General features: G+C 45.5%; 1 protein-coding gene across 1 annotated transcript in view; it reads right to left on the bottom strand.

The window, feature by feature from the left end:
- Positions 1-16194, bottom strand: part of PEBP4 (phosphatidylethanolamine binding protein 4) — a 242361-nt gene that overhangs the window by 83060 nt on the left and 143107 nt on the right. Inside the window, exon 4 of the mRNA XM_008702074.2 lies at positions 11776-11874. Within this exon, the coding sequence (XP_008700296.2) occupies positions 11776-11874 (99 nt within the window). The remainder of the gene's footprint in view (positions 1-11775; positions 11875-16194) is intronic.

Below are 16194 nucleotides of genomic sequence, written 5' to 3'. Positions count from 1 at the left end.
CACAAAGCCTTGTGACAATAATTCTCAATCCCAGATGCACGTTGTTTTTCCTTCAATTTTCTTTTTTCCTTTTTAAAATTGTGTTGAGAACACTCAACATGAGATTTACCCTCTTAACACATTTTTAAGTGTACAGTTTTAATCTTCAGAACTTACTCATTTTGTGTCACTGAAACTTTATACTCCTTGACTAGCGACTCCCGTTTCCCAATCCCTGACCCAGACGCACATTTGTATCACCTGGGAAATCTTAACAGAAATGGTGCCTGGGTTCTGCTTTCAGGGGTTCTGATCTAGGTGGCCTGGAGTGTAGCCGCCCAGGTGATTCTAACCAGGGAGTGATCAAGGTTAAGACCCTCTGTCCTTCACAGCCTCCCTCACTGCTCACCTCCTGTGCATTTCCCTTTGATCACTCTGCTCCAGCTGCACTGGCCTTCTTCCTGTTTCTGGAACCTATCCAGCCTGTTCCTGTCCCAGGATCTTCATTCCTGTCCCGGGACCTTCTCTCTTGCTACTTCTTCTGCCTATGTGCCCTCTCCTCACTGTTCACCTGCCCAATTTCTACTCTGCTAAAAGAGTCACCTCCCTCCTCTGTGGAGCCCACCCCCTCTCCTTCCAGGTTCTTGGGACCTAACTCCACCCTGACACTCCCACTCTGTACTGTATGTAGTCATTGATTTATTCCTCTGCTCCTCTCACCAGACAGGTTGCTCTTCCCTGGAAGGGACTTGACTTTACAAACTTTTGATCTGCAGCACCTGAATGAAAACTATTGCCTAAGATGTGCTGAACATACGCTGAATGAATGAATGAGTGAAGGAATGACTGAGTGAACAGAGGTGGTCTGACTGATGCAGAAAAGGGAAATTATAATCTTCAATGATCTAAAAGCCTTTACTTCCATCGACGTGATCAAAGATTACATTAACGTTCTTAATTCCTGCATTATGGTTTGACATTCTATTATTAGCTTAAGATTAGCTTAAAAATTAACTAAAACTCCTTTGATCCTTTTTCCTCATGAACTCCTGCCATGCCAGATATTCCACATTTTGTACTTGTGCAATTGATTCAGAACCTAAATACAGAAGTTCAGATTAACCCCTGTTAAATTTAAGTCTTTCAATGTAGGCCCATCCTTCCAATTCATTAAAATTAACTGTCTTGTGTCAGTCATCATACCAGCAATTCCTTGAAACTTTGTGTGATCTACGAATCTGGCGAGCCTGCTATCTATAAAGATATCAAACAACGTAGGGCCCATGCAAGAGTCCCGTGCTGTGTCACCAGGGACCACCCTTGTGGGTGACAGTGATTGGTAAACACTCTTCAGGAACTGTTAACAAGCCACAAACCCACCTAGCACAATAGTCATCAAAGCCATATTTCCCTTCCTTGCCAACAAGTTTACCCAGATTGACTTGGTCTAATGCCTTGGTCAGTCAAGCTGTACTGTGGAGGTCCACTGGATCAGTGATTTGATCAACAAAGAAATCTGAGTGGGGAGGTGTGACTTGTTTTTAGTGAACCTATGCTGACTCCCAGTGTTCACTATTTTCTGTGTTGTCTCAGACATTATTAAATCGGTGTGGAATTTTGATGCGGATTGATATCACACTTACCAGCCTAAATTCGGGAATTTACATTTTCCTATCCTATTTCTGGAAGTGACTTTGTGATCATAAATCTAAGGACTTTCTGGACTTTGAAGGTCTTAACTCATGAGGATATTAACTCCTGCAAGGCAAGTAATTGTTTGCAGATTGCAGAAAGGCTTCCTAGGGAGAGAGGACACAGCAAGCATGGTCCCTTGAGGCCTGGGACCACAGAAGGTGTGAGATACCACAAGCAGTTCAGTAGGGGCACCACGGGGGCTGGCGGGGCAGGGGCCAGAGCCTCAGAGGCCTTGAATAACACGCTGGCCAGACAGGAGATACTGAGGAATCACTGCAGGGCTTCAACTAGTGAAGTAACATGATCATATTTGGATTTTAGAAAAATAGATAACTTTGGAGGGGTTGGGATTGTAGAAGGGGGACCAGTTAGCAGGCTTTTGCAATAATAATCAAGAGAGAAGTGATAAGGGCTTTAATTAACTCAGACGTCTTGGCTTTTATGTTTATGATTCTTCTTTTTTCCTACCCCATTCAAACGTCTGAGCATTTAGTTATTTTTTTAAAGACTTTATTTATTTACTTGTCAGAGAGAGAGAGAGAAAGCACAAGCAGGGGGAGTGGCAGGCAGAGGGAGAAGCAGGCTCCCCACTGAGCACGGAGCCCCATGTGGGGCTCGATCCCAGGGTCCCGGGATAATGACCTGAGCCGAAGGCAGATGCTTACCCGACTGCGCCACCCAGGCGCCCCACATTTAGTTATTCTGCTCCCTTCCTGGAATGCAGTCTCTGGTAGCCTCTGACTTTTCCAGGCCTGCTCATAATTGAATGCCCAGCTCAACTTCTATCTCCACTGCGAATTTGTCATATCTATCCTCCTCCTACCCAACTACTATCCATCCACCCATCCATCCAGTCTTCCTTCCTTCATTCTCTTATTCATGCCTTCATTAATTGATTGAACCAACATTTACTAAGGGCCTTCTGGGTTTTTAGTAAATGCTGGGGATGTAATAAGATACAATTTTCCTCTCCGGGAACTCATGGTCTAGTCAGGAGAAGAGACCCATAAATAATAACAAAGTGAAGAAGGACAAAGCTGGAGGTATCGGGAGCTGAGCCTTGAAGGAGGAGTCTTTTATAGCTGAGTCTCAAGAGTCCAGTTAGAGTTGACACCATACCCCTTGAGTTCTACTCTCTATTTCCTACACATTAGCCTTGTTCTTCTGAGTAGCGGGAAAAAAATCACATTTTAAATTTTCTAACATTTATTTATCAAAAACCTATCTGTCTATAATCTATTAATATTATTTTATGGCCACAGTGCTGAGCACAGTGCCGATTAAGTAGCTGGTCCCAACACCTCACTGTTAAGTGCTATGCTTGCATTGTCCTTTTTCCTCGAGCTCTTTTCACTGGTAACCAGCAGACCGCTCATTCTCCCGGCCAGGCCGTGCCTGACCTTTTGGGAGCGCTGTTCGCCCCTGACTTTCCAAGCTTCCTGCGGAGGACGGAGGGCGCTAGCAGGGAAGGCGCTGTTCGTGCCACACAACTTATCCCACTGAGTCTTCGCAGTGTTCCTGCAAGGTCGATGCTAGTATCCTTTCACAAATGAGGGGACAGACTTGGGCACGTAAATAATCTGCTTCCCAGTAAGCCAGAGGATCAACTTCCTGGGTCTGTGCTGCAGTCCAAAGCCCAGAGTCAGGGCCGTGCTCTGACTGAGGGGGTGCGGCCATGGGCAGAGGCAGATGGTAGAGGGCCAGGAAGCTCAAACCACAGCACTCACACTGGCACTCTTAGCGGCCATACCTGGCCCTGACGGAAGCTGTCATACGGGGGCCACTCTGAAGAGGAAATACGGCATCATGAGCACATGTCTAGGCTCTGGATTCAAATCCCAATCATCCACTTGGTAGCTGAGATCTTGGGCAAGTGGCTCAGTCCCTTGAGGCCTTCTTTTCGTGTCTTTATTACCTTCCTCTTCTGGCTTTTGTTAAGACTCAATGAGATATTCATGTAAAGCACAGTGCCCCAAACCACATGCTAAGTGAGCAAGTGTTTCTTCAGATTTTCTTTTTCCCTCTTCTCTTTCCTTTTTCTCTTTCTATTCTTCCTTCTTTATTTTGTTTATTTACTTTTTTTGAGAGAGAGGGCACGAGCGAGCATGGGGGGGTAGGGGCAGAGGGAGAGGGAGAGAGAGAATCTCAAGCAGGCTCCATGCCCAGCACAGAGCTCGACACAGGGCTCCATCCCACGACCCTGAGAGCATGACCTGAGCCAAAACCAAGAGTTGGACACTTAACTGACTGAGCCACCCAGGTGCCCCCTTCCTTCTTTAATTATTACTGCTGTTGTTAATATGTTACATGAATATAAGCTATAAGAAGAGTGTTTCTAGCCAGGAGAGGACATATGCAGGTGGAAACATCCAACAAGTCACCTGCTTCAGGCTTCCATGCACTGGGGGAATTCCCTGGGTCACCATGAATAAGTACACATGATAAGAAGCTCCCTCCTCTGTGGAGTATATGCTCAGTTCTTAGGCAGTTCAAATTCTTAGAAAGTCCTTTCTTCTATGGAGCCACAATTTACTTCCATGTAAATTTCACCCATTCATTCTAATTCTGCCCAGTGAAGCACAGCAGGATCGTCCCTGCTTTCTAATTAGATTTCTTCAAATTTTTAAGGAAATCTTCAAAGAATTTTTAAAGGCAGTTGTTATGCCTTCCTGTCCTATTCCAGCAGGCTAACCATCCCTACCTCTTTCAGGTCCTGCTCACCTGACATAGTGTTTACACAGCCTCCTCGCTTTGGTTACTTTCCTCATGCTGCTCACGATCTTTCCTAAAATACTGTGGCCAGAACGGAAGACACTCTTCCAGGTGTGGTATGAACAGTGCACACTAATAGAACTCTCCTGAAATCAGGGAAGGATCCCTCGAATATGCTGCCACCAGCCCCTCCTTTGTTTCTTCCGAAGAGCATGTGCTCAGGGGAGGGGGCCCGAGGCCAGTAGACAGTGACAACTCCAGGTTCCGTGTGTCAGGGCAGGGTGTCTGTCTTGGGCTTATCCATTTTTATGGAGTGCCATGGAGGGGAACCACCCTCTGTCCCTGTCAGAGCTGTGTTCAGAATTGGGTGGGCAAGACGTTGCTGTTCTTTTTGGGGCATCCATGTGTGTGTGTGAGGGAGGGGTGCGTATGTGTGTGTGAGTGTGTGTGATTGTGTGTGTGTATGTGTGTGTGTGTGTGTGTATGTGACAGGGTTGGGGGAGGGCGAGAGAGGACGGGGGGCGGGGGGTGGAGAGAGAGAGAGAATTTTCTGCCTGATCCAGGAATTCTCCTGGATGGCAGAATTGGTTTCCATAACGACTTTCTGATATAAACATATTTGATAAAAATAAGTTAACAGTGGAGCTGTGGTGGAGCACAGACTCTCAGAGTGCTGAGACAGAGGGAGGGAGAGAGAGAGGGAGGGAGAGAGGGAGTGCGCGCGCACGAGCTCTTCGAAGAACAGCACTTTCCTTTTTTTTCCCACCCTCCCGGTCAGCCTCTCTATACACAGTTTCCAAAAACCAACTGACGAGCTTTGTTGACCATGTTCCTGTCTATCCTGGCCCCTTTCCTGTTTGTACACATTATATTCATTCTCTCTCTCTCTCTCTCCTTAGTTACCTGAAGCACTCCAGTATGTATGGGATAATATGATAAATTCATTTCCAATTCACTGCATTATCCCTTGAATATTTTAATGACTCATTGAATGGAGTAAAAAAAGCTATTTCAAATGAACAATTATGCTGCATTAGTCTGAGGGCTGATTATATTTAAACACTGCTCACATGGATAACAGGACACAGCGACCTCAGCATACGAGAGCTAATTTGGCTCTTATCTCCAAATAATTTTACACCGCAAATTACCATGAAAACCTAAAGGGCTTTAAAAACATTCATCAAAAGATAATATTCCACTTTGTAGCAACATTTTATTTAAATTATTTTGAATGGGAACGAAGGCATCTCTGGGGTGGGACAATGACAGCAAGGTGGGGACTGTGAGTGATAAGGAAATGGCGAGCGGGTGCTGGCTTGCATTAAAAAGACAGATGGAAAGTGTCCGGGAAGACTGCAGTCCTGATGGGGTGAGCACACTCCAGGCCTGACCGGCCCTGGCAGCCCAGCCCCCTGCCCTGGCTGTGGTCTGGTCCAAGGGGGCACAGGGCAATTCCCAAAGGCTGAATGAGGGAACCCATCCCCCTGCCCCAACTCCTAGTGCCTCCAGGAAAGCGGATCCTGAAAGCTGGGCCTGAACCCACCTGGACTTGAAAGGCAAAAGGATGAGCTGTTTTTACAGCAAGGCTTGTTTCATTGTCTAGAATTCTTACTTTGCAAAGCATGAGTCCAAAAGCCTAAGGGAAGTTGCTAAGTTATAAGTGGCTGCTGTGGTCAAATCTCCAAGTTGGGGGTTGTAGGGGAGAGAATCACATTTACCAAGGTCCTACTATTCTGTTCAGTCAGGAGCCTTAATCTCCTTGAACACTGGAAAGGAGATATTATTATCATGCCCATTTTCTTGACGAAGAAACTGAGGCTCAGAAATTCCCATGTGAAAGTGCCAAAGCCTGGAGCCTCCCCTGGTCCATCTGACCCAAAAGTACAGGCCTGGTCCCTCCCCCTTCAGGGTGGCCTTGTACAAGTCTGCTTTACAACCAGACCCCCCCTGCACTGTCGCCATCACGCAAAGCCCTCTATGGCCTGTAGCTCTTTAGGGGGCAGAAGCCATGCCTTCCTGGTGTTCATGACTTAAATTAATGGACCCTCACAGTACAGGGCAAAGAATGTATGGACACGTGCACAAAGAGCAGAAAAACTAAAAATACAGGTCTAAATAAAGAAATTAATTAATTAATCCCATTTCCTTGGTTTGATCTCTTCATCTGAACTTGTGGTCCTGATTAAAGATTGTTTATTCTTCTGTTATCATTAGCTTGCTTCTGAGCATAGATATTGAATATATATATTGCATAGTATATATAATATCAGAATATATATAATACTCCAGTATTACACACACACACACACACACGTGTGCGCACACAGTATATTTAAATTTCCACAGGATCCGCTGCTCAACTGGTTAGGAACAGGATAAATTTGCTGTTTTCTATAGAGCCTTTCTCTAGGGAGGCTCCCCCTCTTTGCATATGTAATTTCCTTTTCCTGTTGCAACCCTGAAGCGTAAGGATTTGTGTCAGTTTTACAGACAAGAAGCCGCAGTCTCAGAGAGGTCAAGTAACTTTCTTGAGATCACTCAGGAGTGGGACCAATCATTCAGGCAGAAGTGTCCCGACATGTGCCAACCGCATCACTGGAAAGCAAGGGGCTAAGATCCTTGCCCTGTTTATTTGGTTTCCCATTTATCTTTTTCACCTAACACACCTAGGGGTCCTTTAAAAAAACAACTTCTCATCATGGAAAAATTCAACCCTTATAGAAAAGTGGACAGAATAATGGACTCTTAGAGGTCCTTTTAATCCCACCCAGAACTGGCTGCGCTTACAGCTGCCCAAGGCTGAGGGCACCGAATGAAAGGGAAACGTGAACTTGCCGTTTTGCTTTCTTTCTTAAAACAAAAAAGATATTCAGGGCAAATTTTAGAATCATTGACGGTTTCTAGGAAGATTTTCTTTTTTGGAAGAAAAAAGGTACTCTTGTCTCCTTAATTGTTCTTAGTGTTCTTTGTCACCAATCATGATATTCTTTGTGGAAGGTATTAATATACCATCTTCCTGTGTTCAATATTCCCATTAACAATAAAAAGTCTAATGAAAATATCTGCATGAAAAGCTCTGAGCGCTGATTTCAGAGACAAATAGAGGATGAACCAATAAGCTTTTCTTCTGAAATGAATGATGCAAATTAATTGATATCTTAATTAGGCTTTAGCATGAAGATTATTAGTTAGATTGAATCAGAACTGAAAAACATCTTAAAGAAAAAGCCGAGGACATGGCACTGAGGGGAGAGAGATGTTAGTTGTCAGTGCTCTTTTCGAAATCTCTTTTGTTCAATGAGAGATTTTTCAAAGAGGGGGCGGAGAAGGACAGCATGCTTTACCGAGGAGTCCCTGCCTGCAGTAGTCTGGCCAGCTTTGAAGCCTCGTCCTGCCCCTGAGCTGATGGGAGCCCACCGCTGTGGGAAGTTCCGCCCTGGGAGAGCCCCTGGTGCCCCTGTAATCCCAGCCCTGTGCTGCAGCCTCCTTCCTCTGCCTCCCTAGAGCAGAAGCCCTTGGAAGGCAAAGATTTGCCCTGCTGTGTGCACATCTGTAGCCCCAGGACCAGTGTGGTGCCTGACTTAGTAACAATAAGGATAACGTTATGGCCAACAATTATATACAGCTTACTATGTGTTCCGGGTACTGTTCTAGGCGCTTTACTTAAAAACTCATTTGAACTTAATAACAACAGTGTGCGGCAGTGATGAGCCCCACTTTTCAAGTGAGCATATTGAGACGCAGGTTGAGTATATCTTGCCCCCAAAGATCACATAGCTATACTGATGGACTCAGATTTGAACCCAGTTGTCTGGCTCCAGAGTCCTTGCGTTTACACTTGCAAACAATGGTCAATCCATATTTGTTGAATTCAGTGAACAAAGGGTACTGTGAATGCCTGGTTCCTGCTAGCAGACTTCTCTAGTTTTTGTACACGTTTCCTTTATCCAGAGCTTTATCCCACTCTATAGTCGACTCCTGTCAGCCTCTCTTTGGGGCAGGGTACTACAGATGTTCCCTGTATTCCTAAGAACTGACTGCTGTTTCAACCTGGACAGATGGTCCCCAAATTGTCCTTACTGAGGGGCTCCCATGGCCGTGGCCCTGCCCACCACTCAATTAGACCTGGCCCCTTAATATCAAGACCAGCTGGGGTTCCACCTCTGTGGCCACTGTGAATCACAGGGCTGTCGTCACTCTATGTCGGCTGTGACTTTATGGTGTGCCTTACTTCTGAGGCCACTGACTGCTGAGGGTAATGATACTAGGTAGGGCTTACTTTTAACCTAACATATCAAGGGTTAAAATTACTGAAGGGTTCGAAATACTTCCCAAGTGTATTTGATTGCCCAAGATACCATTCCCTGGGGAGGTTCCCTGGCAGCATCTATCCGTAAGAGGGAACCAGAAAGAGAGCCCTGGAATGGTAGGGGAACCACAGAGACTATGTTTCCCATCTGACAGAGAGGGCACGGTGGGATGCCTCTTGCCACAGCGGAGTGGCCAGCAGAGATGTGGTGTGAACCAGACCATGTGATTGGACTGAAGACCCAGCTCTGTGACCCACTAGCTGAGAGACTGCATCAGCCAACCCCCTAGACTTTACTTTCCCACCTACGAAATGGGGATAATGCCTAGCTCACAAAGCGATTGTGGGGTTCAAAAGGAAGTGTCAGAAGTGGTTGTCACTTGAAAATTGCTCCACAGATGGGTGACGACAGCAATGACCAAGGCATTCCGACACTGAGTTCCGTGGTCTTCCTTCAATTGGCTAAACTCCCTTCTGGAGACTCATTCTCTCCACACTGACGGAAGTGGTGCCTGGGAATCTGCATTTTCACACGTTTACCGGTGGATTTGAACATGCGCTAATGTCTGAGACCCACTCAGCCGCAGCTAACGCCAACGCAAAGGAAGGGCTTCTGGGTTTGATTAGAGCCTTCCCTTTTTTTGGCTGAGGTCCACAGCAGAGACTTAAACGAGTCTGGTTTTTATATTGGCTATGCAGCTGGAGGGATTTGCGGGCTGGTGGGCAGGCTGAGTGGATATAGCTGAGGAGAGCTGCTGCTTCCTGCTGGACCCTAGGATCAGGGAAAGTGGGTGAAAATGTGCCTGAAACCCAAGCTTCCTCCGGTCTGAGCGGGAAGGCTAAGGGCCACACCCGGGCAGGTGGCCCTGCTAAGCTCTGCGGCTTAGCAATCTTGCCGGACAGCTGCCACCTGCCACCTGCTCTGCTTCTCAGCTGGGTTGCTGAGAACCCATGCCTGTGCCACAAAGCCTCTGCAAGAGAACTGTCCCGAGTGCATACGGGGTGAGGGGGTGGGCGGGATGGGAGGGCTTCAGGCTTGGAAGAGAGGCAGCCTCGTGGCCCCAAGGTGCCCTCGATGCTGAAATTACTCCGTCCACCACAGTTTCTGAAATCTGCCTCAGAACTGCCCCGTAGAACCCTCTTATGGACAGCCTGGTGTGTGAGGAGCTGCACTGTTCCACATGACAGCCAGACCAATACCCGTTTTTTTGAGAGCTTCATCCCCTTGTGACTGCCAGGGAATCCCAAGTACAGAAAATGGCAAGGCTCTAGATTGGGGTACGATCCAGCATCTTTCCCTTCTGTGCCCTCGGCTCCTCTCCCTGCCCTGACGGCATGAAAATCCCACAGCTCTGCCCCTTTGTATGTTTATGGTGTTTCCAAGGCTCTTTACAGGGCCGAAGGGTGCTTGGCCAGGGAAGTGTGTCAGAGCAATGGCCCTGCCTTCCCTCAGGGGCTGTCCAAGAAGCTGCTGCCAGAAGCCTCCCTGGAGGGGGCCCCTTCCAAGGCCATTTGTAGCTAGCAGTGCCTCTGAGGATAGGCTGTCGACCTGAGCATCCTGTGAAGGGCCTGTGGTCACTGGGCCGGGGTTGGCTGACAGGGTAGCTTCCTCCCCAAGCCCCCCACTCTGGGTGAGAGCCCCCGCCTTGCTCACGAGCATCAATGGCTAGTTCACACCGATACCCCTTCCTCAGCCCCATAGTGGTAGGAGGAAAAACACAAACTTCTTACACTTGTGGTACTATGGTTTCCAAAGGGCTCTTGGGATGCTGTCTCACTGGATTATCATGACAACCACACAGAGGAGGTACCATGGTTCCTATTTTACAGATAAACATGAAACGCCCAGAGGGACTTCTGGCAACTGAATGGTGATCATTGATTTGGGAACCAGCCAAACCTAGATCCAGACTTAGTCTTTCTAGTTCTGGATTCTTACTATCTGTCGGCTTGATGCCTCTGCACACATGTGAAGGCCATCCGCGAACTCTCTAGGCACAGATGCACGATGGCTGAAGCTAGCGTGGATTTTCCCAAAGTGCGTGGCCAGGCACTCGTGAACACAAGATTCAATAGTCAAATGAGGTTGGGAAATAAATGCATATTATACAGTGTACATTAGAATATTAAAAGCACTAAAAAAAAACCAAACAACAAACCCTTCAGTGAAGAATGGGATTAATACAGTGCAACCTGGAGTCTCCAAAACTTGTTTAAGAATAGAACCTTTTTTTCTTCCCCCACATAATGCCTGTTAACAATGCACCAGATTTGTGTTCCTCAGACCTACTCCAGAAGGGAGGAGCCAGTGTCCTTCACAATTACGTGGTGGCAAAGCGACAGAGATGAGGGGAGGCCACCTGTTTCTGTACAAAGGAAAGGAAATCACCATGCCTCCCCCAGGCCCCTCGGCCCATCAGGAGGGGGAGCTCCTGCAGGATGCCCTCTGACCAGCTCTGCCCCCTGGACTGCACAGAATCACCCCCAGGCCTCCAAATCCAGGCCCCTTGTGGTGGTGCACTAGAGCCAACTGTTAAATTTTCAGAAAATTTGTGAGTTAATCCTTAAATCACCAGGAACTCAAAACTGGCCATGATGGAAGTATTTACGTTACAGAAATCAGCAAACACTACAAATTGGGGCTCTCCCCACCTGGTTTATACTGAGAGTCCATTTACCTGTGTACCACTGATCCTGGATGTTTTTCAAAATTGTTAGAAAACTTGGAAGGAGGGGGGTGGGGGAATGGGATAGGCCGGTGATGGGTAGTAAGGAGGGCACATATTGCATGGTGCACTGGGTGTTATACACAACTAATGAATCATCGAGCCTTACATCGAAAACCGGGGATGTACTGTATGGTGACTAACATAATATAATAAAAAATCATTATAAAAAAAAAAAAAAAGAAAACTTGGAAGGGGCTGTGACAGCTGGGTGTGGGGGGCAACCTGACACGGAAGTCCTTGCTCTTCAGCGTTCCCAGCCCTCCTGAGTGAAAGCCGAGAACTGCACAGAAGAGGAATCCTCCAGCTATAAACCCAAATGAATCCGAAAGTGCCTTCTGGCCTGCTTACCTTTATATCTGTTACCAGCCAGTGTCTCCAGAACTGAGCTTTGGGTGAAGACCTGCTCGGGGCATCTGGGTCCACCATCACCAGGATGTAGGTCGCACCCTGTAACACATTCACCAGAAAGAAATGTAGCGTCATGGCTAGAATTCTGACAGGAAAACTGCAAGGTGCAGTCTCTCCTTTTATCTCCCTTGCAGCCGAGAATGGCTGGCCAACCTCTGTAGCTTCCTACCCAGTCCATCTTTGTTCTCGTGACATTCCTCTTGTGTCACGTGTTTACTCTCAGAGAAATGAAGTCTATTAAGTAGACAGCTGAAAAGCTTGGCTTTCCCCTTATGAGGAAGAATAAATCAAGCAAGCATATTTACTAAGCATCTGGAAGTCCCTAGCATCATGCTAGGTGCTGTGATGGAAAAAAGAAATTTAAAATAGGGTTTCTGCTCTCAAGAAGTTTGCAGTATGGTCGGAGCAACTTATCCATGAATGCGGCAAACACAGGAGAACTTAGTCTGTGTCAAAGGGTACCAGTGGCAAGGAATACTAGGATTCATTCATCCCTTCAACAAGCATTTACTGAACACCTACTATGTGCTAGAAATTGTTCTATGGGCTAGGCATCCAACAGAGAACAAGATAGTGTGAGCCTTACTTTCAGGAAGCTTTTATTCTAGGGAAGACACACACATTTTTTAAAAACTCAAAAAACAAACCCAAGCCACAAGGAAATGTCCAACTGGGATTACTGCTCTGATGAAAAAAAAAATAGGGTGGCTGAGACGGAGCAAGCATTCCAAGAAGAGGAAATAGCCACTACAAAAGGCCTGCAGGTGGGAAAGAATGAGGGTTTGAGGAACAGAAAGAATACCATGTGGCTAGGGGTGAGCAAGGGGGAGAATGGACAAAGCTGGGTTGGAGGGATGGGGGTAGAGTCAGGCCACAGAAGGCTTTGTAGGCCGTGGTAGGGTGAGGAGGAGGGTTTTACTCTACGTGCAATGGAGAACCAATGGAGGGTATCAGCCAGCTGAGTGAGACGCTCTGATTTGTTTTTCAAAGATTATTTTTTTGTGGCTGGGTGGAGAATGCATGGTTAGCAGGAGGTGAGAGAGGGAGCCAGGAGGACAGTCAGGAGACTGCTGCAGTAGCTAAGGGAAGGATGGTGGCATACTGGACTAGAATGGTAACAACAGAGAGAGAAGCACGTAGGTGGACTGGGGAAGTATTTTTAGGTAGAATCAATGGGATTTGCTGATGGATGGGACAGTAGGGCATTGAGGGGGTGGGAAGAGAATTTGAGGATGTCTCCTGAGTTTCTGGCTTGACCAACTGGGTGAATGGTGCTATTTAGTGACATAGAAGACTTGGCAAGGAGACTGTTTGAAAGGGGATATTGAGAGTTCTGTTTAAGGCATATTAAGTTAGAAATGCTTCTGAAAGTATTCAAGTCAGAGTCTGGAGTCTGGAGGAGAGATCAGGACTGGATATCTAAGTTTTGAAGACATTGAAATATAGATGGTCCTTAAATCCATAGGCTAATGAGATTCTTCTTGGGTTGGTTAGACATGGAGCAGAAAAGAGGTCTCATGAACAGAAAAGAGTTCTCTAGAACAGCTAATGTTTAGAAGAGAAGAGAATCTAGCAAAGGAGACTGTGAAGCCAGGAAGGTGGGAGGAACACCTGAAGAGTAGGTATCATGAAAGCTAAGCCAGAAAGAGTTTTTGAAAAGGAGGAGGTGGTCAACTATGCCGAATGCTGCTGAAGGGTAGAGCAAGATGAGGATACAGATATGACAATGTGATTGGACAACCTGGGGACACTGCTAACTTGGCAAGACCAGTTTCGGTGGAGTAGAAAAGACTGAGGTTTGCTTGGGATGGGTGGAGAAGAGACGGGGGATGCAGAATTGGAGATAGTTTGTAAAGATGATCAAAGAAATTTTAGTGTAAGGTCAGCTGAGACATGGACTAGCTGTTACTAGGTGGGAAGGAAGAGTCAAGAGATCTTTAAAAAATTATTTTAATTATTCTTTTAAGAGAGAGGTGACAGTCAGGCATGTCTGTAGGCCAGTGGAAATGATCCAGGAGAAAGGGAGATAGAAGTGACAGACAGGAGAAAGGGGATCATTGCAAGAGCCAAGATTCTGGAAAGGTGGGTGGGGACAGGATCCAGAGCAAAAGTAGAGGGACTGGCCTCTGGTAGATGCAAAGGATACAGGCTCAGATGCAAGGGAACTGGAGAATGTGATGGTGAGTAATGAGGAAACTGTCTTCTGTGAATTAGAGGCAAGGTCATTAGGGGAAGATGGATTATAGGAAGTTTGGGGACAAAGAAGAAAGGGTGAGACAGTCATTTCGGAAAGTGAGAAATTGAATATACCATAGGTTTGTAGTAAGGTTCCTAGGAAATATTACATTCCACATCTGCGTGCTTGTAACTGCTCAGGTGCAGTCATGAAATGGATGGTAGCTGGGTTTCATGTGGACAGGGACTCAGACTGGTCAGGATGCAGGATGAGAAGGGAGGGGGAGAGTAAGATGTGAGTAAGGTAAATAGAGAAGAGCCAGGGCTCCTCTTCATCTGAAGGGGTAGAACAATGTGCAAGTGTCTGAACATTTACCAAGTGCTCAGGGGACACAGAGGACGGAGCTTAAACCTCTCTACCTCAGGAATCCAGGCAGCCTTCACAGAGTTGTCTTTTGAACTTGATCTTGAAGAATGAGCAGGGTCAGGAAAGCGACTCTGTAGGCAAAGGGAAGGGACTGTGCAAAGGAATGGGGAGGTTTGGGGAACGGCAAGAATCTTGGTATGCTGAGACACGGGGCATCTAATAAGGAATGGTAGGTGACGAAGTTGAGAGGTTACAAGGACTAGATGATAGAGAGCATTAAGTGTCCTAAGTTGTTTGGAATTTGTTTTGCAACAGGACTCACTGAAATTGTTTGAATAGACCACTGACATGATTAAGCGTGTGCTTTGGGAAGGCACAAGATAAATGCTGAGCAAAAAACTAAAAGAAGAAGAACAAAAAAAAGACAACTGGGATATTCTGAAGAGAGATCACAAGAGCTTGAAAATGAAAGTAGTAGTAATGAAGACAGAAAAAGGCATTTGTACTGTTCAATCAACAGAATGGAGTGACTGGATAGAGCTGATGGGGGAGAGGGAGATGTCTAGGATGACCCTGATATTCTATCTTGGGCAACTAGGTGGGTGATGGTGCCATGAATATTAGGAGTAACAAATCTGGGAGACCTTGAGTTTGGTGTTAAAATGTGCAGGCAGGGGGCGTCTGGGTGTCTCAGTCAGTTAAGTGTCTGCCTTCAGGCTCAGGTCATGATCCCAGAGTCCTGGGATCAAGCCCCACATTGGGCTCCTTGCTCCATGGGCAGTCTGCTTGGGATTCTCTCTCCTTCTGTCCCTCCCCCTGTTTGTGTTCTCTCTCTCTCAAATAAATAAATATAATCTTAAAACAAAAAAATGAGAGAGAGAGAGAGAGAGAGAGAGAGAGAGAAAGAAAATATGAGGGGGAATGTAGGATCATATCCCAAAGAGCCAGGGTGTGTGTGTGTCTGTGTGTGTGTGTGATTCCAGTGGAATCCCAGAAGGAAAAACTGTATAGTTGATACACCCAAGAATAGATCCTAGCCAAAGTAATAAGAAAGTAAAAAGAAAAGAAGTGTAAATACTGTAAAAGAAATATAACCATCTATCTTCTTTCTGTCTTTTAATTATTATTTTTTTATTATTATTATTTTTATTTATTTTTTTTCTTTTCGCAAGTGACGTGACTGCCTATGTGAGAAATCCAAAAGGCTCAGCTGGAAACAGCTAGACTAATATTCAGTAAAGTGAGTTGTTATAAAATGCATACAAAATCAGTACTTATTAATAATCACCAGAAAATACACTTTTAAAATCCCATTTACAATTGTAATAAAAAAGTATAAAATACCTAGGAATAAACTTGATGAAAAATCCAAGACTTAGATAAAGAAGCCAAAACACTACTGATGTGCATAAAAAGAAAACCTGAATAGATGTGGGGACACTCTATGCTTTTAAATTGAAAGAATCATTTACAAATATGTCGATATCCTTTAATTAATTAGCTAATTTAACACAAGTCCAATCAAAGTCCTAAATAGGTGTTTTGGGAACTTCATGGAATAATTCTGAAGCTCAGAATAGAAGAAAAAAATAATTAGCCAAAGCAATATTGAACAATAGGGAAATGGTATTGATTTTGAAGATATTAAAACATATTATAAAGCTACAATAATTCAAACAATGTGGTGCTGATTAAAGAACAAGTAACTACAGGAAGCAAAGTAGAAAATCAAGAGAGAAACCCATGTTCTTAATATATGTGTATTTAATAGATAATCATTACATATATGATATTTAATATACGATAATGTTATTTCA

This window comes from Ursus maritimus, unplaced genomic scaffold (assembly GCF_017311325.1).
Source record: "Ursus maritimus isolate PB19 unplaced genomic scaffold, ASM1731132v1 scaffold_11, whole genome shotgun sequence".
In the NCBI taxonomy this organism is placed as follows: Eukaryota; Metazoa; Chordata; class Mammalia; order Carnivora; family Ursidae; genus Ursus; species Ursus maritimus.
This window is presented reverse-complemented; position numbering and strand designations above follow the sequence as displayed.